The sequence below is a fragment of the Cynocephalus volans genome, chromosome 8, assembly GCF_027409185.1.
Source record: "Cynocephalus volans isolate mCynVol1 chromosome 8, mCynVol1.pri, whole genome shotgun sequence".
NCBI classification, from domain to species: domain Eukaryota; kingdom Metazoa; phylum Chordata; class Mammalia; order Dermoptera; family Cynocephalidae; genus Cynocephalus; species Cynocephalus volans.
The window spans coordinates 101,300,449-101,324,838 of NC_084467.1; the positions used below are offsets into that span (position 1 = coordinate 101,300,449).

A 24,390-nucleotide genomic window follows, 5' to 3' on the forward strand; every position below is an offset into this window, starting at 1 on the left:
CATCAGGAAAAAGCACTGGACTAACATCAGATACCACTGCTGGGAATACCATGAAATCGTGAGGTGCAGTAGGGGGGAATGTGATAAAAGAACTGAGTCCTACAGGGGGTAAAGTACAGAAAGGAATAAATTTGATAAAATTAAAACAAAAATTATCCTCGCATTAAAGAAGCTGTCCTTTTCTCTTCTCTCCTTAGTACATATTACAATAATGGATATATGCTCATATCTGCTAAATGCCAGAAGGAAAAATGAAGTGGAAGAAAACATTTACCAGCAAACTATTCCTCAAAAAAATGAAATTATGGAAGCATATTTAAACAGCACATAGCAATACCACTCAAAACAGGATAGCCTCTATCCTCTATTCTCATTTATCTCTAAATTCTGAACAATTTGGGGTTGCCTCCACTAGAGGAAATGGTATACTTGCAGAAGAAATAGTTTAAGTGTCCCAGAGATTTGCTTCTATATCATTCTGAGCCACTGATCGAAAGACTCATCCTCTAATCTTTTTTTTTCTTTTAAGATATGATGCATTCTGCCCCAAAAGATGTTAACACTGTAGATCAAAATATTAAGAACATTTAAAATATATACTTAAGAGTGGCTCTCCAGAATTATCTAGTACATTTAGTGCTCCAGGCAAAGCTTCACTTACACCAAAGGGCTGAGTGCAAGCCAAGAAAATTTTAGGTCCTGTTTCTCAGTGGCAACAGCACTAAATTAGTCATCTTTACACATCTAGACTGAACCTGGTGATGACTTAAGTTTCACCTTCAGTCCTGCTACAGAATCAAACAGCTGAAGCAATTTCGGCCAGTGGAGGGAGCATGAGACTATTAATCACAAGATTATAGTACTAGACTTGGAACTGCCCTGTACTCAGCTTTGATATTCCATGTCTTCTACTTTTTCCACGCCTCAATATGGAAACGAAATAACTTGCTGTGACAATTCATTAGATGAAGGATACAGAGCACCATGAAGTGCTTGAACAAATATAGCCAGAATTGTATGGCCCCTTCTATATTTTAACAGAAAATAAACAGCACAATAATTTGGAATATAAATGTCTATGAATAAGAATGAGATAAATGTTTCTCTTCTCAATACTACTTAAATAATTATACCTGAGTGACTATGAAAAATCAGATATTCAGATCCCTGTACCCGCCAGCCACCAAAAAAAAAAAAAAAAAGAGAGAGCGAGAGAGATATTTAATCCTAAGTATTTGTCTCGGGATGATTCACATACTCTGTTTTGGCTGCCAGGAAACTACTACACATGTGTCTGGACAAGCAACTCTGTGCCACTCCCTTAAGAACATTCATCCTAAGAACCATACTGGTTTGCCTCACTGCACTATGGGAGATTTTTAATGATGTTAAACATCTGACAAAAGTGTACTTTTAGTTCCCCAAATCTCAACAGGTTCCGAAAATGAAGAAGTCACCTATAAAATGAAACTTCATATGGGAAAAACATGCTTAATCACAAAGGTAGGTGCCACTCCACCTACAGCCACGATCGTCACAGGAAGGGAGCAGCCCCACTGACTCACTCACTCTTTGGCAGATACTCAGCATCACTTTCGTTCCCACTGGTTTCACCTGAAAAGAGAGAAAGTTTCCATTTGCATTGGAAGTATGTGGAGTATAACAGTAGGAAGTATGTGAGGATAACAATATAAAACCTCCACAAACCTAGGAACTTGGAATAAGGAATAATAAGGATGCTGAGCCTTTTTCCAAACCACTTGCTTATATCAGGTTAGGACAGTTATAAAACAGAATAAAAGGCTCAGAGAAGACACAACTCTATTACATCTTCTTCCCATACCCTTTCTCACTCCTCAGCTCCCCTCTCATCCCTAACTCTAGAAATTAACAGCATTTCAGTCTAGTTTTACAAGTCTGGTTCAAAATGGATTCATTTCTACATTTACATCCTTGTCTGTATATTCCCAAATAAAGTACCAAAGGTAGAACAACACCAAACTGGCTAAACAAGAACCAGACACCAACCAGACTATGAATTTAGAATAAATGAAAATGTGTGAGCTAGCAGAGAGAGATTACCAAGTGAGTTTACGAAGTAACACTGTACCTTTTCTATGATGTCTCTGAGCTCCCTATAGCTCATAGTGACCTTCCCTTTACTCCTGATTCTTACAGTACTCATATTGCTCTTCACTGTACTTTTTTTCCCCAATCAAACTGTAAGTTTCTTGAGGATAAAAAACTATTTTGTTTTCACAGGGAATGTTTTATACCACAATTCTGGCACAAAGACCATTTACCAAACAAATAAAAACCTTTTTGAATGAATGAATGAAAAATTTCTAGATTAAGTGTGAAAAGTTAAATAAGCAAAATAAGAAAAATGCAAAGAAAGGGAAAATCTTTAAATGTGTTGGAAAAAACGAGGCCTAGGTGTCATAAAAATATATGTATTTGATTATGTAAGATTGTAAAATTTCTATTGAATAAAAAAGCATTAGTAAACTCAAAAGGTAAACAATAAACTAGGAAAATATTTGTGAACACATTGCAGATACAAGGCTAAGTTTCTCAATATCCAAATAACGGTAACAAATCAAGAAGAAAAAGACAGCACAACAGAAAAAGGAATAAAGGGTAGGAATAGGCAATTCATAGAAAAAGATTTATAAATTACTGGCAAACGTGAAAATTGCCCAAACGCACAATGAAAGAAATATCCGTTAAAACAACAAATAAGATACAAGTTTCAACCATGATACTGGCCGGGAAAAAAAAAAAGCTTTAATAAAATACAGTACTAGTGAAGATTACAGGGAAAGAGGAATTTTCAAATGCTGTTTGTAGGAATATAAACTGTTATAATCTGTTTGTGGGACAATTTGGCAGTAGCTATAAAAATTTTAAATCCGTATGTTCTTTGATCAAGTAAGTCCACTGCTAGGAACTTATTCTACAGATATATTCTTACAAATATACAAAAATATAAGTAAAAGGATGCATATTGCAGCATTATTTGAAGATACACATATACACACACACACACACACACGAGTGTGTGTGTGTGTATATATATATATACATACACACACCTGTATATATATGTATACACACACATGACTTAACAGCAATAGGTTAAACAAAATTCTAGAAACAACCAAAATATCTACCAACTAAATAAAATTCTTTCACATCTATACAATAAAATATAGTACAGCAGTGGGGCTCTCTGTGTTGATACTAACAGAGCTCTGAAATACATTTTAAAGTAAGTTTTTTCTAAAAAGAAGGCATACAAAGTCTAAATAGTATAAGACTGAGTAGAAAAAGTATTTGCATGTGCATAAAATTTTCTGGGAGTGGCGGAAGGAGATTTGGGAAACTTTGGCTTTTCATTTTATAATAAGGAATAAGAGAATATTAAACTCTGCCTCATTATAAAATAGGTGGCAAAGATGTTATAAGAGATGGTACAGAAAAGTACCTATTTAAATGTTACTGTGCACTATATAGATTTTATAACTTCAAATTAACCAGCATGACAAAAAAGTATAGTGGGGCTATAAAATATTGTTTAGAAGGAAGAAACGAACACTGTGAACTCCTGAGTCCTGTTTGTATCCTTAGCACCAGGCACCTCTTAGGAGTTTATGAAGTGTCTGGAAAGAAAGATAAGAAAAGGAGAAAAGGAGGAAAGGCAATATAACTGGAAAAGATCATTTGAGTGGCTCTAATATATTCACATCTATGGGTTTTAATGACCTGCATTCCAAGACACTGAAGAAAAGCTAAGGGCATTATGAGTCAAAAGGGAAATCTATTGAGAATCGTAGGGATCAAAAAAATATTAGGTTATCTCTTTTTTATATGTGGCTTCATCAAAATTATGACAGAATTGAACAGGGACAATAAAGCATTTTATAACACCTGAAAACTGAAAGTTAAGAAATGCTTAGATTAAAATACATTCTGTAAACCTTAGCATGTACTGACAGAGTAGGTAAATATAATTATCTAGTTCTATTAGGCATTGTGTGATATACAGCCAAAAGCTTAAGGAGGAAAACGAAAATCTGAGAACTGTGACAATAAAGCTTCAGGCATGAGAGAAATTCCTCTGATCTTCTGGAGGAGTGGGTCACAGAGGCTGGGTAAATGCTTATCGTCTTTGAGCCAAGCAAAAGAAAACTAAACTTTTAGGGGAGGGTTACAATTTAGGGACTGCTTTATTTGTATTTATTTACTTACTTAGGTGTTAGAAGTTGGCAGTTAAAGAATTTTTTTTTCTTTTCAACAATGATACAGTAAAAACAACCCCCCCCCAAAAAACCAACAAGGTTTTGCTCTTCAAAAACTTGTTTTAGAGCCAAATTTACTAAAATATTCCTAATCCATGAGGCATAAAGCATACAAATAAAATATGGAATCGGTAACAACCTACTTAGAATGGAATACTGGAAAATAAGTCATCAATAGACTGCTGTTAATCTGTGAAAATAATGTTTTACAAGCACGTGTCCTCGCTCCAGTGTCTTAATATTTTATACAATTTGCAATTTATGATTTATTTCCTTATCTATAAAACAGCAACAAAAATATCTGCCAAATAGGGTTACTTAGCAAATTAATAGTAATACATTGGAAAGGATCCAGCACAATATCTGGCATCAGTTTTCATTTTCTGTATCTATTTCTGAATTAAACAAATAAAAAGGCTTTGACAATACCCTTGCTGAGGATACAGAAACACACAGAGAAGAAATAGTTAAACTGATAAAAATCAAGGCTTATGAGAAAAATTGAGAGTAACTGTTGATGACAGAAAAGAAAAAGACTTTGTAGAGCCATGCTCCTTGAGTCAAATCTATGCTTTCTTTTCTGGCTCTGCTTCTTCATTTATAAACTAGGATAGTCCCTACCTCCCAGTGTTGTCATTTGTTATACTTGAGATAAATCATGTAAAGAAACTATTACTGCATTCAGTAAATGGTAGCTATTATTAATAACAATAACCAAAAGTATTTCTTCCCCAGGAGAGAAGATTAAAACATGTTTTAATAATTGCCTTTGAAAATATAAACATTCACATTAAATATGGTGATCGGTTGATTTTAATCATCACAGAGTTAGAAGAAAGAGTTTTAGGTTGTAAAATAGAAGATCTTATTTTCAGATACTAAGTTGTTAGAATGTCAAATATATTTTTAAGGGAAATCAAGAAAATTTCTGTCTTTAGAAGTCTGCAAAAATAAGAAACATTCTCCTCTGGTATGACTTGGCTGTTGTTTCTCACTTATGAATCTTATAAACAAAATTTGCTAAATTCTACATATTCTTTGCCAACCACATTAAGAATCTCACATGAGTTTTTAAGAAAATTCTAATAATTCATTATGAATGTTGAAAGTTTCTTAAGACAAAGACAATATAAGTTTTAGCTAAAAATTTGAAGGATAAAACTACTGAACTTATTAGAGGACTACAAGTTGAGTACTCATACCTTCAGTCTATACCTAAAGTTTTCATTTCTCCATTGAAAGAGTCTATACTGATAAATGACTATAATGTCCCCCTTCACCCTCCAAAAAATAGGAATACAAAGTAATGATTCAGTCTGACTATGAAAATCAGTCATTGGTTTATAATTATGTTTCCATTTATTTATTTATTTATTTATTTATTCATCCAATAGTTATCAACTGGCACAAAATTAAAGGGATTTTAGAAATGATCCCTTATCTTACAGAAGTTTATACTTAAGTGTGACAGACAGGAAAGTAAACCAAAAATTATAATACACATCAAATATTAAACTGTATAATGATTCTCCCCTCATATGCAGATAGCTACGGATAGGTGGAACAGAGTACAATTCTTACCTACCTTTTGAGGAAGGTACTTCTTTTCCAGTGTAAGGGTGTAACTTTACCCTCTTCTTTCCTCTCTTAGATTCAAATATGTCACCTATTTTCAATACAAGCTGAAAAAAGACCAGAAAAATATAAGTTAAAACCAACACCCACTAGTTTCGCAGATTGATGACATTAATTTATTAGTGATTCTCACTCAAAGAAAAAACTCGATTTTATAACAAAAACCTTCACATTTTAAAATTTTGATGATCTTTAATTAAATATATGTTGTTCTAATACCAAGTCCATATAACATGAGTAAGGGAAGTGGAAAAGGATATTTCCTTTCCAGATGAACTCAGCACAGGCTCTTAGATTCCTTGTCACTCCATGTCACAGCATGCAGGGAAATGCGGCTACCTTACTCCATGTAGTGATCAAGCCTTTACTATTAAATCCTGGCTTTTGCTTGCCCTGAATAGAAAGTGGAACACTCATTCATGTGGAAGGCAGGGTGAGGCTCAGTTATTTCTGCCCCCAGGAATTCTTCCCAAAGAAAGGATAATCGCACTTAGAAAAGGTTTTGTCAAAAGGAATACCCTGTCTCTGCTACTGGGAGTATAAACATCACAATTTATTTTAGAAATATGTCATAAAAATACAAGATTCTCAAATATGCTCAAGTACAAAAACTATGCTTTTTTCCCCTTCCACTCATCAGTCTATAGTACGTATATCTCAAGCAAGTAAAAACCCAGACCATTTATTTTTAAGTGGTTATATAACTGTTTCTCTCCATTTAATAAGCATGACTCATTAGAAAACTTTCTCTGCTGCTGGGAGGGGTGTGGGTGGTTGTGTATGTGTGTGTGTGAGTGAGAGAGAGAGAGAGAGAGAAAGAGAGAGAGATGCAGAAACAGAAACAGAAACAGAGACACAGATTTGGGTAAAAAAGAAGAAAGAACTGATCAACAGACTCAAAAAAGAAGGAATTGATTAGTTTTTCCATGTATACTTTTCTTTTTTCTTAAAATTCCAAAATTTTCCTAAGTATTAATCCTGGTTTAACATACTTAATGCCTAGAATTACAATTACATAAGATGACAACCAACAAAGTTGCTGGAGGAAAATGCTCTCATTTTCTCTTTTGTACTTGTTTCTCTAGCAATTCTGGCAATCGATAGACAGTGAATCAGTCCAGTGCAAGAAAAAAAACATGTGAGAAACATGTGCTTCCAATATGTAGATTATTCCCACAATTTTGGATGTTTGTTCTCTTAAAGACTTTTGTAGCTGCCATTCAAGTGAAAAATTGCCAATGTTCTTAAATATTACCACTACAAAAAACAAGAGGATGCAAAATAAAAAGGTATTGTTAGGGGCTATAAGAAAGATGTCTGGGAATAAACATATATTTTAGGTACATAATGACCAAAAATAGCATAATTATTAATATGCATTTGAAAAGTATAATCAAAAGTACACTCAAATATTATAAAGGAAAGAGAGCTATCTGTTCTAGAAATGTGAGATAAAGTGATAAATTTAAATTTCAGTGAAGAGCTAGGAAAAGGAGCCTACATTTACCTTCTAGTTACACGAAATACTGTAGAATATTCTTCCTAACAAATGATAGAAATCACACTGCCCCTTACACATTTGACACCAACAATATAAAACATTAGGAAATGTACTCTAGCAAACAAACTTATACAGGCTTCTAGAACAGGGAAAGAAAAAAGGGTGGGGAAGAGGCATGAGGACTAGATCAATGATTTTCATACTATGAAAGCAGCTTCCCTTCCAGAGATAGCTAGAATTATGAAAACTGCTTGTCTTATGGAATGTTGTTCCTGAAGATACTCCAAAGCCAAAATTTGTAAAGCATATGGGACATCCTAAAAGTGTTTAGTCAAAGGAGGGTCATAGGTAGAAATGCTAATAGCCCGTTCCTGCCTGACTAATCAAGAGTTCATCACCATTTCCTTTCTCCCCAGTTCTCCAAAAGCCTCTGGGAAAATATTAGAAAAGGAAAAGCTGAATCATATCATCTATGATCAGAAAGAGAACAAGCTTCAAGTACTTGAGATTCACCGCACATAAAATACTGAGGCATGAAATAAAAAGCACTGCAAAATCTCCTCCGGTCTCATTAAACTCTACAATCCATAATTCTTAAATATTTGCTAATGCCATTCCAAGAACCACATCTTTAATGGAATCCCTTAGGTGTCTGTATTCTTCTCCCTATAAATACATGATCTGTTCTTTCTGGGCCAATGTGGGAGGCTCCTTTGTTGTGCCAGCATGATCTATCCAAGGCTAGAGCTACTGCAGGATGCCTGGCAGTTCTCTAAATCTCTTATTTTTAAATGTTCTTCATGATACACAGGAGAATAAAGAGCTAAAGATTTTTTTTTTTCACTTAGAAAGTGAAATAAAAGCTGAAAGATCAGCTTAGTGTTTTTAAAAACATGTGTCTTTAACTTTTCAATATTAAAGCGGGAGGGGCTGGAAACAGATCAGAAGAATGAAAGTAACTGTGGAACACAATACTTCCCAGGGAAACAATCAGCAGATACTAAACCAAGAAACAGCTGGGACTTTTGTTTAATGTTAAAATCAGGTACAAAAATTGTGTGCTAGATGAATACATATAGCTAATTCAGATGCGATTAAGAAAAGGAATAATAACAACTCAGAATGTAAAAAAAAAATACTAATAAATACATTTTAAAAAAAGAAATGGAATAATATTTAAATGATCCGATTTCTTCATTACTGCCTAGCATCTGCATAGTATTTTGTCAATCCTGAAAACACTCTGAATTACATGAGAACAAAGTAACATACAGAGTTTTAAAATATTTTCATGTAATTTCTTAAGTGTTTCTTAAAAGAAAATATATATGTCTACCAGTAATCTTAGTTTCTTCATTTTGGTTGCAATGGTTCTAGTTGAGATGATTTACAGACTTACTATCTTTTTTCCATTGATGGAGAAGTCATTTATGTAGTATGATTGCTGATAATTTCTATTCCCAAGTAATACATTCTTTTTTCCTTCTTCTGAATGGAAATTTTTGCCCCAAATTAATAGCGTATCTTTTGTCATTACTGAAAATCTGTAAACTCAGGCACAAAACTGAACTCACTTTGGCAATTATAAAAATGAGCAAGAACAATGAAGCCAGCTTGGTAGAATGTCCTTTTATATGAGATTCTGGTGCTTCCTTGAAATAAGCAACTGATTTTAATGAGAACTAAGGTAACTAAAGTGAAACCCTCCATTTTATAAATAAGATAATATAATAACATAAGTTTTCCAAATCCATAAAGAAACCCTGGCAAAGCCACTCATGCACTTTTCTTGCAAGAGCAAAAATTTAAAACTTAAGGCTGCTTTCCAAATCTTCTAATTCCAGTAGATCCTAACCTATTATTCATCTTAGTCTTATTTATTCATCTTAGTTTATTTATTCTCATTTATGGAAATGCTGAAGTAAGAGTCGAAAACCAGAAAGTACTGGAGTCCTTACCCTCGGAAGACTTTCCCTCTTCCTGTTTGCAACTTCTCCAGCTCGGAAAAGCTTCCATTCAGTTAAAGTGACAGGCAAAGTGGTATCCTTCGGGAGCTTTGACCGTAAATAAACTCGTGAGTTCTTCAGTTCCATAGTCTTCCGGTGAAGGAATTGAGGTTTGGGAGGAAGCTAAAACAGGAGAAGATGTACTAGTAATGATAAGATCATCTACTAAATATCTTTGTTCTTATACAAAGTCAAAGCTATCCCAGAAAGATATTTATCTTATCTTTCCCTTAAAATCATCTCAAATGAGGATAGTATAATTTCTTTCTCACCATTTGTAAACAAGTTTCTCTGGTTTCTAATCTGAAGTTCTACTACAATGTAATCAAATTCCCAGAAAACAATGGCTCTTAGTCTTCATTAACTCAAGGGGGCTTTGCTTACAGGGGTCTCAAATGTTTTCAGGGACCAGGCAGGTAATTTAGAACACAGGTTGATGTGCAACTAATAGAGAGTGGTGGGAACTATAGTGAACTGAAAAGTTCATGGCTTGTCTAAAGGCAATCATATTCAATTTTTTCTGAAGTGCTAAAATAACAGCAAAAACAATAACAAAACAAACAAAAAGCTTTGTACTTCCCAAAAAACAAAACAAAAAACCACCACCACCAATATCAGTAAAACCTACATTTCAGTACCTCTTAGTTTTGGCCCCAGTTAAACCTCTTAATCTTTTTGCAGAGATCATAAAGATTCTAATGTTTTCTTCAGTTAATTCTCTGGTTATACCTTGGGCACTTTGAAAGCACTTTTAGGAGGTGGTAGCTTCCATGCTGAAGGGGATCTCCACATGGGTAAAGGCTGTACTGGAATATCTTCGTAAGGATTTTCTTTGGTGGGATCTTGAAAAATAATGAAAAAAAAAATGTTTAGAGGAACGTAATTAAATGGAAACAAAGTGAGTAAAGATAGCAAAAGAAATAAAAAAACTAACTACATTCAGCTTATTCTACGCTGCTGTAGGGATATGGGTCTCAAGATCAATGGCACTGTAAGCTTACGAACCACTTAGGTGTCAAACTGGGCTAAAAGAATTCTCAAAATACTATACTATAAACTTCTACTTTTGAACTGAGCAGTTCATTACACTAGTTGTAAAATTCATTAAAGAATAAACAAATTCATACACCAAAGGTTTCCATATTAAAAATAAAAACCTAGAGCAAGATATGCTTGATTGTAAAAGAAAATAACATCCTTCAAATAAAGACTTTGCCAAATACATACTCATTAAATTTAATTGCAAAGCTGTAGACACCTACATATGATATCCTCATAGATATTGTCCTCAGACTGTGTGTAATAAAGCGTTGAACCAGAATTTCTTCCAAGTTCTTCATGAATCTTCTCTGAGTTCCGATTTCGAAAGTGCTGAATATCCTCAAATTCAAAGGATTTCCTTAAGAAAGGAGATATATTTTAAAGTTCTATCTTTAAAAACTCTAACCTTCTTTATTTTATTATTCTTATTTTTTTTTTTAAAGATGACCGGTAAGGGGATCTTAACCCTTGATGTTAGCACCATGCTCTCCCAAGTGAGCTAATCGGCCATCCCTATATAGGGATCCAAACCCATGGCCTTGGTGTTATCAGCACCACACTCTCCCAAGTGAGCCATGGGCTGGCCCTACTCTAATCTTCTTTAACTTGATATGGTAAGGGCTGGCTGGTTAGCTCACTTGGTTAGAGTGTAGTGATGATAATATAAAGGTCAAGAGTCCAGATCTCCTTAATAGCCAGCCACCAAAAAAATAAAATAAAATAAAATAAAGATACGGTAGACAGAAATTGATAAATAAAAGGCTTGTGTGCAAAATTAGAAAGGTGTTTTATCAGAGCTCTAAGAACAATGAATTAGAGTGGTGCCCTATATGCACCATGAAAAAGTGGAGGCTTTTAGCCAGTCACATTCCATATTCTTCACTGGGTTTCTTTATTAAGTTCACTCACTAATAAAAAGTGGGGTTAAGGCTAGTATGTCCTAAAGTGAAGTGGAAGAATGTACTTGCTTCCCTACAGATTCTTAAAGATATAAAATGAAGGTCTTCTTATGCTGTTGTATCAGCAGACTGTCTTAGATATTACCTACACTTCTACTTTTTCCTCTTATTTTCCCTCTACATTAATCAACATCTATATGTTCAGAATAGAGCTCTAACTGAAGCTGGGAAATGGAAACTAGTTTGAAAAGGAAAAAGAAGCTCAATAAACCTCTAAGGAAAACACTTAATAAATCATTACCTATAGGATAAAAACATACCTTTTAGATCTCCCTCTGATTTTTCTACCATATTTCTTTGGTTCAGGTTCCTGAGAAGAGGCCAAAGAAGATTCTGCACAAGAATTATTTTCACAGTATTTTTTGTCACAGTTTCTTTCTTTATATGGCATAACTCCAGATTCAGATAAATATCTGAATGTCCTACGAGGTTTTGGCAAAGGATTTATAGAAGGTCCACATTCTTGCCCCTCAGGTTCAGAGTAAATATTTTCTAAGCTCTTGGTTACCCCGTATGAACTATCCAGAATTCTGAAATTAAGTTCTTTTTCTGAAGAGTCACAATGTTCTAAAGCCAAATTTAAGACTTTATCTGGTGGAAGTGCTTCTATTTTCTTCCACAATAATTGTGAGGTATAGAAATTTCCTGGAGGTAATGAAGTCTCTGGATCTAAAACAGCTTCTTTCCAGTTTTCAATTTGTTTGACCCGAGAACATACCCAATTAGATTCGGATTCATTTTTAAAGAAGCGCGTATCATCATATTCATGTTTCTCACCTTCACCCTCACTTTGATCATGGCTTTTGGCATCTTCATTCATATCTAGACCCACATTTTGAGAGCTGGTTATATCCACCTTTTTGCTCTCTCTCTCAGCAACAGGATTTTTCTTAGGAAGAATCTTTTGGTGGCGATCATTATATCTCACTCCAAAGTCCTTTGGATGCCACTTATCTGCATTAGGTGTACCATAAGTCCTTCCTTCCCACTGAGAAATTTTTTGTTTGATGTTTTTGCAGTGGCTTCTTGACAGTGTCTGAACAGCAGAACGAGAAAAACCAGCATCCATGTTCCCAGTTGGGTGCATGACAAGTGACAAATATTACAAAGCTTCCATTACTAATCACTATGAAATACTGTATTCTTTATTCTCTCAGAACCCAAATAATTCCAGTATTTTCCTTTCATATTTAACTTGGAGGTCTCTTTTTAAAAAGAACAATGTTGATTATTGATCCTTGTTGAAAATGGCTACAACTCTATCTTGAAAAATCCTATTAAAATGAAACAAGAATAAGTTAACTCAGTTTTATAATTTCCTATTTTAAACTCCACTAAAACATTGACCTAAATAATTTATTTACATTGTTTATGTAAAAATGTACCTGTCACTTATTAGGTAATTCAACTGTATAAAGGGCACTCCTAAGATGTTGATATAATAATACAGAAAACTTTACTTGTGGCATTTCTCAAATTGTCAGCTTTAATATTCTGCCATATTTAATGTCTTAAAGTTAGGTAGAATGAAGTTTTATAAAATATTTCAGATAGTGGTATACAATATTATTTTCTAATAAAACAATTTTTTACAAAACCTTCCTTAATGAAACAAGGACAAATGGAATATTATAAAGGCATAACGTACATAAACTGCCAGCCACAAAAAAAAAAAAAAGAAAAAGCATACACATACAGAAATACGTATCAAATAAAAAGCTTATGTATACGTCCAGAGCAAGAGCCAGTGAAATCTGGAAAAACACAAATAGCTAATTTCCTCCTCCTGTCCTATGTTGATAGATAATATTAGCCCATCACATACCTTTAATTTCAACTTTACTATTAGCAGCACAAGATTCCATACACACCATCCTAAAGAAAATCCAAGGTACCCATTAACTATCACTTGCTTTAAAATGTAATAACCTATTGTGTCACTGACTGAACTTCCCACATCTCTGCCACCACACCCTTGACCCAAATCAGCAAAAATACTTACAGTCACTGTCATATTCTTTCCTTTCACATGAGAAGCTTCACTCAGGCCCATAAACTGTTTCCTCAAATGCAAAATTTGGCAGAAAACTTTTCCTACCAACTGAGTAAAGAGAGACCTAATTTCAAGTTCTACTGTTACTGTGGTTATAAATAGCAATTGATTCAACACTTCCTGAGGCAGTGGTCATCCTTCCTCAAGCTTTGTCTGTGTGGCCTTGATTAACAGGCAGGAAAATATCTTATTAGCCCAGCTCTGTCAGTACGGCTGACCAAAACTGACATATACACAGCACACACAAATTTATTCTTGGCAGAGCAACTGCTAATCAGGACTTCCATCAACTTTCACTTAAACCATTCCTACAAGTCTGTAGGAAAAGCAGCTTTGCCAGTAAATAAACTTTGGTGATTCTGATGCAAAGAAAATCATTCTAAAAAATGTTAAGAAATTTAACTCATGTGGGTGGATAAAAAGCATAACAAACAATACCAAAACTCCCAAATATCAAAGTTGCTGCACAGAATTCTTGATAAAAGACTAATGCGTAGAATTTGAAAATCCAATCAGCTATTGTTGATTATTAAAACTCTGAAAATCCTTTGCTTGCTTCTGATGTTTGCAGGGGATTCCTCAGGATTTTAGGGTGTCCTTGAGACTCAGGTTTTCTTCCCTATAGGCAAGATAGGAGTTTTTTTCTCTGGCTCCTGAGAGGCTCCTAAAGGTTTCTGGAGAGCCTTGTTAACCCTTTCTTTACTCTTTCCTGATTAACATGTTTTAAGTGTGAATGGATCAATTTGAGAAATAAAAAGATGAAAATTGCCAGAGCTCAGAAAAAAATTTAACTTGAAAATTACTGGCCATAAATGGCTAAATCTATGGAATTCATACACAAATATAAATGATGTGTATTGATGGTGTTTCAGTGGCAATAGAGTAACAAAGCAGCATAAGACACTCTTAACATAGCCAGATATTGTATAGAGAAATCCTACTTTCTTCTAAATGTATACGTCATGGCTTCCAAAAAATGAATAAGCTATTGCAAAAATAAAAAATCTTTAATTCATTTTAACTAGATCTATGATTGTATTGATAATACAGAAAATTTGTCTTTATAGCTGATTTCACAGTTCCAATTTTTGCCAAATTAACTTATACCTTCTTAATGTTGCTTGCCTATTCTCACATACAGGTTGTGATTATGTCCCATCCCCCAAAATAAGAATTTTCTTAGAGTGCAGCCTTATAACACTAAGGTCACAGGTTTGGATACCCATACTGGCCAGCTGTAAAAAAAAACCCAAAAAACAAAAAACAAAAAAATAAGAATTTTTCACCAAAGGAGAGCTGCTTCAGTTATTTTCTTACAGACATCTCAGGTTTGTCCCTTTAACCTAATTATATTCTGAGCCACTTTGCTCCTCAGCACCTCTTTTCCCATGGCTCTCCTAGCCTCCAAGATCCTTTATATTCCATCCCTGATCCCTCAGTTTCTTGCCTTGACCTCTACTATCACTGGACATTCTAACCCATAAATGCTGGCCCAGCTTTTAAGTCCTACAGCTCTCATTAGCTTTGTCCTTTGATAACTCCCTAAAGCAAACTTACTCACATACTTGTCCCTAATGGTTGCTTTCTCAAGCTTATTTCAACAGTTCTAATTGAAACAGAGGTTAGAAAATCAAATACCTTCAACAATTAAAAAAGTTGTTTCATTTCTTCTCTTAATACTTCTTCAACTATTGAAGACTACTGAAGTCAGACAGGACTCACAGGAAGAGAAGTTAGAGCACACATAATCACAATGGGCAGTCTCCACAGTAAAAACAGCAGCAGTCATTCAGCTCCCCAGGTGAACAAAAGAAATTTAATATGAAAAATCAAGCATGATTTTTAAAAGTATAATAAAACAGAATGCTTGGAGGTGATTCTTAGTCATATCTCTTTGTTTTTATTTTCTATTGCTCTTCTGTGTATTCACTTTCATCTAAGAAATACATCAAATGTATCAGCACAAAATATAATTTATAACATAATCTATCATATACATGATTCTGTGTTTTTAATATATTAAAAGAAACCAATCTAAATTTATTCAGGTAAATTAAATTGTCTTTGGGAAAGAGAATATTGATATTCTATTTTGCAAATTCAAGTCGTGTATAGGGCAAGTTTCTCACTCCATATCCTTTAAAATATTTTCTTTGATTAGATATGTGTCTGGCAAAATAATTTGAAAGAATTTGGAACATTCTAAAAGCTGATTTACAAATTTCTACAGGGGTCACTTTAAAATGGTTAATTTTACGTTATGTGAATTTTACCTCAATTAAAAAGAAATCTGATGAAGGGGACCAGGAAGAATCTCACTTCTGGCCATGATGGAGTAATTGGACTAGACTTGCCTTCACCTGATAAGTAACTATAAAACTGGACAAATATATAAAATAAATGCTTTCAGATATCTGATAACAGACAGCACAGGACTGTGATCCCTAAAAGAAGGGAGACAAGGCAGGTCATAGGATGGCCCAGCTTTCTCCCTAGAGACTCTTTGCAGAAAGCAGCATTGGAGGAGAACCCAAACAACATAGCAACCTTGCTGAGGTGAGGATAAAGAGATTAGAACTTGAAGAGGCTAAGGCAAATGGAAATTTCAGGGCAGGGTATCAGAAATGAGGGAGCAACACAGAGAAAAAGCTTCAGAAATCTACATGGGGTCCCTTGAATCTTTGGCTGAATATTGAGATGCCAATGCACAGGGTAATACTGCACAATGATGGACAAAAAACAACTAATGGGGAAAGAACAACTATGGGAAGCTTAAGAAGTAGCCAGAGGAAAAACACATATTACATATAGAGGAAACAAGATAAGGCACAAAACAACAGAAAATTTTTATAGTTTTATGGGGGAAAAAACTGTGAATCTAGAATTCTAGACATATCCTTCAAAATAAAGGTGAAATAAAGACACTTTCAGTTCATGAAAAGCTGTGAATTTGTCAATAGCAGACCTGCATTCAGGGCCAGTGACATAATTTGTGGGTCCAATTACAAATTGTGAGGCCCCTTGTTCAAGAGGTAGGAAAAATGCCTTTAAAGATGCACATAAAGCTTTTTCCTTTCTTTTGCAGCCTCTTTCAACTTATCGTGTTTTTTATTTGATATTAAATGCCATTTTAAGTTAAAAAAGAAAAGAAATTTACATTATTAGCATGAATTATACCATTCATCTATATATTGTAAAATGCCCATTTTAAATGCAAATATCAGAGCGTTTAACTTGTATGTAGAATCACTGAAAGTAAACAGTTCACATTTGGCTTGTCCTGAAGGGTGCCTCAAGCTGGACAGAAGCGACAAACACAAGCCAGATTCAGCATGGCAGGAAGGAGACTGAGAGGATTCCCCCAGGCATGGAGCCAGCCAAGAGAATGTTCCCAGGCCTAGGGATAATTATGGGGTAAGTACAGGTTCTTGTAGGAACCTGGGAGCCCAAATCTGATGTGGCGCATGCACATGCTACCAAATCTCTCTCCTGCCAGCTGCCAAGCCAACATGCCATGCTCTGGCTTGGGCTGGGTCCAGGGGAGTCCAGTCAGGTATCTACCCATCCCACAGGTCTACTACTCCAACCCATGACAGACAGATGACCCCCAAGGATCTCTAAACCTCTGCCCAGTATACACTTCTGTAACTGGATCACGGGTGGGTGAGAGGCTTGCCTACCAGATATACCATGGTGCTGCCAGCTTGGGGCCGACAGCCATTGTCATGCTCTGCCCCAAGACACCACAGGGCATGCACACCCAACCTCAATACTCACGTACTCAGGCTTGTGCTGAGGGCAACAGGCAGCAGTGGTCACAGGGTAGAATCAAGGAGGGAAAAACCTGGCAGAGCCAGGTATGTCAAGGGGCTAAGAACTCATCCTGGGGAGGTGGCAGTAGGTGAGACTGTGTATTAACTGAGGCACCAAGTCCCTGATGCACACTCCATTGTCCAATCAGACTTCACTTATAAAATACAAATTCAAAGATAAAATTACAAAGAATTTCAGGATGGCTACCACAGAGCCCGAAACCCCACAGGGTTCTTTTGAGTGTGAGACCCTATGCAAGTATATTGGCTCTATGCTCCTAAAGCTGGCCTTGTTTACACTATAAGAAATGTTAAAAGAATGTTCTTCAAGTTGAAGAAAGATGATACTGGATGAAAACCTGGATCTAAACAGAGGAATGAAGAGAAACAAAAATGGTACCTGTGGGTAAATAAAAAAGATGTACTTTTCTCATTATAATCTCTTAAAGATTATTGACTGTTTAAAGTAAACATAATAATGCCTTGTGGAATTTATAACAATGTGGAAGGAAATGTAAGACAAGAGCAAAGGTGGGAAAGAAAAACGGAAGTATCACGTTGTAAGTTTTTTACTTTATATATGAAGTGGCACTTTATATATTATTTCAAAGTCACAGACTGAAGTTATATGTTGTCAACCCTAATGCAACTACTAAAAGGAAAAAGAAGAATAGCTAAGAAGTCAGTAAAAGAACTTAAAAAATTTTTTTTTTGCATCTGGGGATCCAAACCCATGACCTTGGTGTTATAACACCATGCTCTAACCAACTGAGCTAACTGGCTAGTCCAATGAAGTTGGAAGAGATAAACAAAAGAGAAAAATCAATAAAACCAAACACTGGTTCTTTGAAAAGATCAAAAAATTGATAAACCTCTAGGTAGAATGAACAAATAAAAAAGAGAGCAAAAAAACAGACTTAGCAATATTAGGAATGAAGGAGATGGTATCACTGCAGATCCTACATTGAAGGATACAAAGGAATATTATGAACAAATTTATGCTAGAAACTTGACACTTAGATTACATGAACAAATTCCTTGAAAAATATAAATTACCAGAACTGACACAAGATATAGAAATTCTGAATATCTCTATACTTATTTTAAAATTTAAATTAGTAATTAAAAACCTTCCCATAAAGAAAATTCCAGGTCCAGATGCCTTCACTAGTGAACTTTACTAAACATCTGAAGAGGAAATAATACCAATCTTGCACAAACAGAAAACAGAGGAAGAGAAAACAATTTCCAACTCATTTCGTGAGGACAACATTATCCTATTAGGAAATCAGACAAAGAAATTACAAAAGAAGAAAAATATAGAACAATATAGCTCATGAACATAAATGTAAAATTCCTTCAAAGATATTAGCAAATCAAAACCATAAGTAAATATAAGAAGGATACTATGTCACGACTAAGTAGGATTTACACCAGAATGAAAGGCTGCTGTAACACTAAAAAGTCACAATATTTATGGGATAAAGAAAAAAAAAAAACTACATGATTATCTTAATAGATGCAGAAAAAGCATTTGAAAAAATTCACACCCATTCATAATTGGAAAAAAAACCCTTCACCTTCAGCAAATTAGAAGTAGAAGATAATTTCCACAATCTGATAAAGGGCATCTATGAAAACCATTGCTGATATTAAGTGGTAAAAGACTGAACACTTTTCTCTTAAGATTGGGGAAAAGGCAAAATGTTTTCTCTCAACACTTTTATTCAACAATATACAAGAAGACAATGCAATAAGGCAAGAACAATTAAATAAAAGGCATACAGATTAGAAAAAAAGTAAAACTGTTTTTGTTTTTTGTGGGGGTTTTTTTTGGCAAACAACAAGATTCTATATGCAGAAAATCCTAAGAAGTCTACTTGAATTCATAAAAGAATTTAGTAAGGTCTCAGGATACACAATCAATATATAGGAATTAACTGTACTTCTACACAGAAAGAATAAACAATTAGAAAATGAAATTTAAAATAACTTCTCCAGTGGCATAAAAACGTGAAATACTTAGGGATACAAGACTTGTACAATAAAAACTACAAGATAACGCTGAGGAAAAAATTAAAGAATAAGTAGAGAGATACAGCACACTAATCAACTGAAAGATTCAACTTTGTTAAGATATCAAATTCTGACAAAACTGATCTGTAGGAGGATGAGAACTAACCATAATGGAGTACAAGGGAACTTTTTGGGGTGATAAAAATATTACATGTCTTGATGGGGGTGGTAGTTACATATGAATAAGTGTACACATTTGTCAAAACTCATTGAGCATACTCTTAAAATGGGTGTGTTTTATTGTATGAAATTACAATATCTCAATAAAGTTAACTTAAAAATAAAAAAGGATAAAAAGTAAAAATATCTAAGTACTCTAAAAATTCTACGCATTTTTTCTCCTAATATGAATAAGAAAAATCATCTTGACTTTTAAAAATGTCTAAAACATGCCATTTGGTCCTAGGCAGGAGCTGTGGGCAGCCTCCACAACCCAGCAGAAGGCAAAAGCACGCCTGCGGTCCTACACAGGAGCTGCAGGCAGCACCACCTGCCTGGCAGAAGGCAGGAGCATGCTGAAAACACCACTTCCACACAGGTGGTCCACTACAGCCACCATCACAGCCACTGCTGCTACAAGGGAGGTTTGCAAACTGTGCATCTGAGGGATTAATATCCAGAATATAAAAAAAGGAACTCCAACAACTTAAAAAAAAGAAAAACACAACAATCACAATAATTTGCTGACCGTCAAAAGGAGAGAACAGAACTGAGGCTACCCAAGGTGGGAGAGGGGAAAGAAGAGGGGGGTTAGCAAGACATTAGTAAAGGGCCACAAAAAATGATTACATTGTATAAAGATAAATATAATAATAAAAAATAAAATAAAATAAAAAACCAAACAAGAAAAAAACATGCCATTTACTTCAACATTAATTAGCATAGTATTTTCAGTTACAAAGCAGTTTCAGTTAATCTACCTCCTTTCCCCTTCATAAAAATCTTTATATAATTGTGCACATTGTTATAGGTGAGGATACTTAAGCTCAGAGATTACAAAGCCAAAAGTTTTTCTTCTATATCACAGCTACTATTAAAAATTTGACAGTTAATTTCAATTTGGGTTTCCTCTGCCAGAGCCAGAAACATTAAGATCTCTAATTGTTTCCCATACAAAAAAAAAGCCAACAGGATTTAATTTCCTGAATCTGAGTGCTTTAAGAGAAAACACTGCCAATATCAAATTTAAAAACAAATGGTCTCCTTTGCTGAAGTTACTGCCCCTCAGAGCAGGTGGTATTGGTCATCTGTATCCTTAATAATGAAGTGAGAATCATCTAATTAAAGTGTTTTTAAACTTGTTGCAAGAAGCAAAATTCAAACAGTGAATTTCACTTTGGGGACAATTTGACTAATTTTTAGTAAAACAATCTTCTATTGAATTTTCATATAAGGTTCACTGTTTGGGGCAAAGGAAGCTTTGGACTTAAGGCTCCCTGTTCGTAATGAATTTCAGAAGCAGTGAATGGATAGGATATGTTCATTATACTAAACAAAAAAATCTCTCTTTGGAGTCAAACAAAGATTCTGTAGAATCAGTATTATCTTTCTCTCAAGAAAAGATTTTGATTAGGAAATCTAAAACAACTTGTCATACAACCATATTCTTAAACATCTACATGATTTGAGATTTCTTCCTTGGTAATGCATTCAGACCCAAAGGAGTATTATACTGTTCATTGCGGTTTTACCTTAAGCTCTTAGCTCTTTGTTTGTCCTAGGAAAAGAGCGGGCTTGGGTGCAAATGACTGTTTTTAAAACACCTGTTTCAGTTTTAGTGCCAGAATGACTGTTTATCTGAAGAAAATAGTTACCAAAAAGATTCCAACTACTCAGCTACTGGAAGGAACATAACCAAACGGAAACAGAATCATGATTGGTGTCATAAGGATGGTTTATTTCACATATACCAAAATCAACTCAAAATGGATTAAAGACTTAACTATAAGATCTGAAACTATAAAAACACTAAAAGAAAACATAGGGGAAACACTTCAGGAAGTAGGACTGGGCAAAAACTTTATGAATAAGATCCCAAAAGCACAGGCAACAAAAGAAAAAATAAACAAATGGAATTATATCAAACTAAAAAGCTTCTGCACAGCAAAAGAAACAATTAACACAGTGAAAAGACAATCTACAGAGTGGGAGAAAATACTTGCAAACTATGCATCCGACAGGGAATTAATATCCAGAATATACAAGGAACTCAAACAACTTAACAGTAAAAAAAACAAGTAACCTGATTAAAAAATGGGCAAAGGAGCTGAACAGATATTTCTCAAAGGAAAATATATAAATGGCCAACAGGCACATGAAAAAACGTTTAACATCACTAAGCATCAGGGAAAAGCAAATCAAAACCACACTGAGATATCATCTTACCCCAGTGAGACTGGCTGTTATCAAAAAGACAGAGAATGTGGTACATCTACACAATGGAATACTACTCAGCTATAAAAACGAATGAAATACTGCCATTTGCAACAACATGGATGGACCTTGAGAGAATTATATTAAGTGAAACAAGTCAGGCACAGAAAGAGAAATACCACATGTTCTCACTTATTGGAGGGAGCTAAAAATTAATATATAAATTCACACACACACACACACAAACCGGGGGGGGGGGGGGGAAGAAGATATAACAACCGCAATTATTTGAAGTTGATACAACAAACAAACAGAAAGGACATTGTTGGGGGGAGGGGGGATGGAGAAGGGAGGGAGGTTTTGGTGATGGGGAGCATTAATCAGCTACAATGTATATCGACAAAATAAAATTAAAAAAAAAAAAAAAAGACAGAGAATAACAAATGCTGGTAAGTATGCAGAGAAAGGGAACCTTCCTTCACTGTTGGTGGGAATGTAAATTGGTGCAGCCATTATGGAAAAATGGCAGGTTCCTCAAACAACTACAGATGGAACTGCCATACGATCCAGTAATCTCACTGCTGGGTATACACCCAAAGGAATGGAAATCATCATTTTGAAGCGATACCTGCACCCCCATGCTTATTGCAGCACTATTTACAACAGCCAAGAGTTGGAACCAACCTAAATGTCCACTGACGGACAACTGGATAAAGAAAATGTAGTACATACACATAATGGAATACTACTCTGCCATAAAAAAGAATGAAATTCTGCCATTCACAGCAACATGGATGAAAATTGTGTTAAGTAAAATAAGCCAGGCATGGAAAGAGAAATACTGCACATCCTCACTCATAAGTGGGAGCTAAAAAATTTAATAAAGAAAGAAAGAAAGATAAAACAATCACAGTAATTCATTGAATTTTCAAAAGGAGAGAATAGAACTGAGGCCACCAGAGGTGTACGGGGAGTGGGGTGGGGGAGGTAAGCAAGACATTGGTAAAGAACTACAAAAAATGATTACATTGTATAATGTTGGATATACTAATTATCCTGATTTGAACATCACATATTGCACACAGATATTGATATTCAAGGCTGTACCCTACTGATATGTACAATCAATTATGTTTCAATAATAATAATTTAAAAAGGGATGGCTTATTTCAGGAAAGAGATAAGGCTAAAGATAAAATTTCTGGGAAAAATGACCCTACCAAAAAAACTTGATTATTAAAAAAAAAAAAGCTACACAGTATAGACTAAGGAGAATAGAATAAATATTTGTTTTATGCCTACAATGTGCAAGGTACTTTAACAAGCATTATGCTCTTCCCCAGAACTATATAAAGTAGATATTAATCCCTCTGAGCCATATTTTTCATCTGAAAAAATGGAGAAAAATGACTTTCCCAATAGTCCAAGGTCCCAATGGTTGGTGGTGCTGGGATTCAGACCTGAATATGACTACTCCACCATCATTTACTTTTTCCACTCAATATGCTATACTGTTCCCCAAACAGAGAGCACTGGGCTAGAAATCAGAAGAAATGGAGTTTAGTCCTAACACTGCATCTTATTACCTGTTTGATCTTAGGAAAAGTCACTTTACCTTTCTGGGTTTCAGTTTTCCCATCTGTAAATTATGATTAATCACTGCTCTCTTGTATTTCCTTTGACATTTCCTGGGACAGACAACAAATTTTCTCCATTTTCATTAATCTAAAATAACTTCATCTCATCTTTACTTTTGGAAAATAACTTTGCTGCTGGATATAGAATTCTAAGTATGAGAGGTAACTTTGGGAGCCCCTCCTTCACACACACAAAAAAGAATTATAGGTTGACAGTTTAAGGTTGTCATTCTTTTGCCTTAAAATTTGCATTGTTTCTAATGAGAAGTTAGCAGCCATTCTTATGCTAGTGACTCTGTACATCATGTGTTTTTTTTCTCTAGCTGCTTTTAAGATTTCCTTTTTATTTTTGCTATTCAGCAACTTAACTATAAGCTTAAGTGTAGTTTTATTTATATTTATCCTGCTTGAGATGTGTAGAGCTTCTTGGATCTTGAATTGATGTTTTCCATCAAATTCAATTTTCTTTTCCTGCCCTGTTCTTTCTCATCTTCTGGGACTCCAATGTCACACTGTTAGAACACAATATTATTCCACAGGTTACTCCTGCTCTGTTCATTTATTTCCTTATTTATTTATTTATTTATTTTTAAATTTTATTTTTAAATTTTATTTTGTCGATATACATTGTAGCTGATTATTGCTCCCCATCACCAAGACCTCCCTCCCTTTTCCCTCCCCCCTCCCCCCCAACAATGTCCTTTCTGTTTGCTTGTCGTATCAACTTCAAATAATTGTGGTTGTTATATCTTCTCCCCCCCCCCCGGTTTTTGTGTGTGTGTGTGTGTGTGTGTGTGTGAATTTATATATTAATTTTTAGCTCCCACCAATAAGTGAGAACATGTGGTATTTCTCTTTCTGTGCCTGACTTGTTTCACTTAATATAATTCTCTCAAGGTCCATCCATGTTGTTGCAAATGGCAGTATTTCATTTGTTTTTATAGCTGGAAGACTCTGAACGATAAATGCTGGCGAGGCTGCGGAGAAAAAGGAACT

General features: G+C 34.8%; 1 protein-coding gene across 4 annotated transcripts in view; it reads right to left on the reverse strand.

Annotated features, from left to right (window-relative positions):
* The window catches only part of DENND2C (DENN domain containing 2C), a 73,062-nt gene that overhangs the window by 19,910 nt on the left and 28,762 nt on the right, over window positions 1-24,390 (reverse strand). For 2 of the 4 annotated variants that reach the window (XM_063105957.1, XM_063105958.1), the window contains 6 exons: window positions 11,704-12,717; window positions 10,706-10,842; window positions 10,173-10,285; window positions 9,396-9,566; window positions 5,887-5,983; window positions 1,570-1,614 (listed from right to left, as the gene is read on the reverse strand). In XM_063105957.1, the coding sequence (XP_062962027.1) occupies window positions 1,570-1,614; window positions 5,887-5,983; window positions 9,396-9,566; window positions 10,173-10,285; window positions 10,706-10,842; window positions 11,704-12,530 (1,390 nt within the window). In that variant the 5' untranslated portion in view covers window positions 12,531-12,717. Of the gene's footprint in view, window positions 1-1,569; window positions 1,615-5,886; window positions 5,984-9,395; window positions 9,567-10,172; window positions 10,286-10,705; window positions 10,843-11,703; window positions 12,718-13,268; window positions 13,345-15,134; window positions 15,290-24,390 lie in introns of those variants that run through there. The other 2 variants (XM_063105956.1, XM_063105959.1) reach the window with 2 other exon arrangements.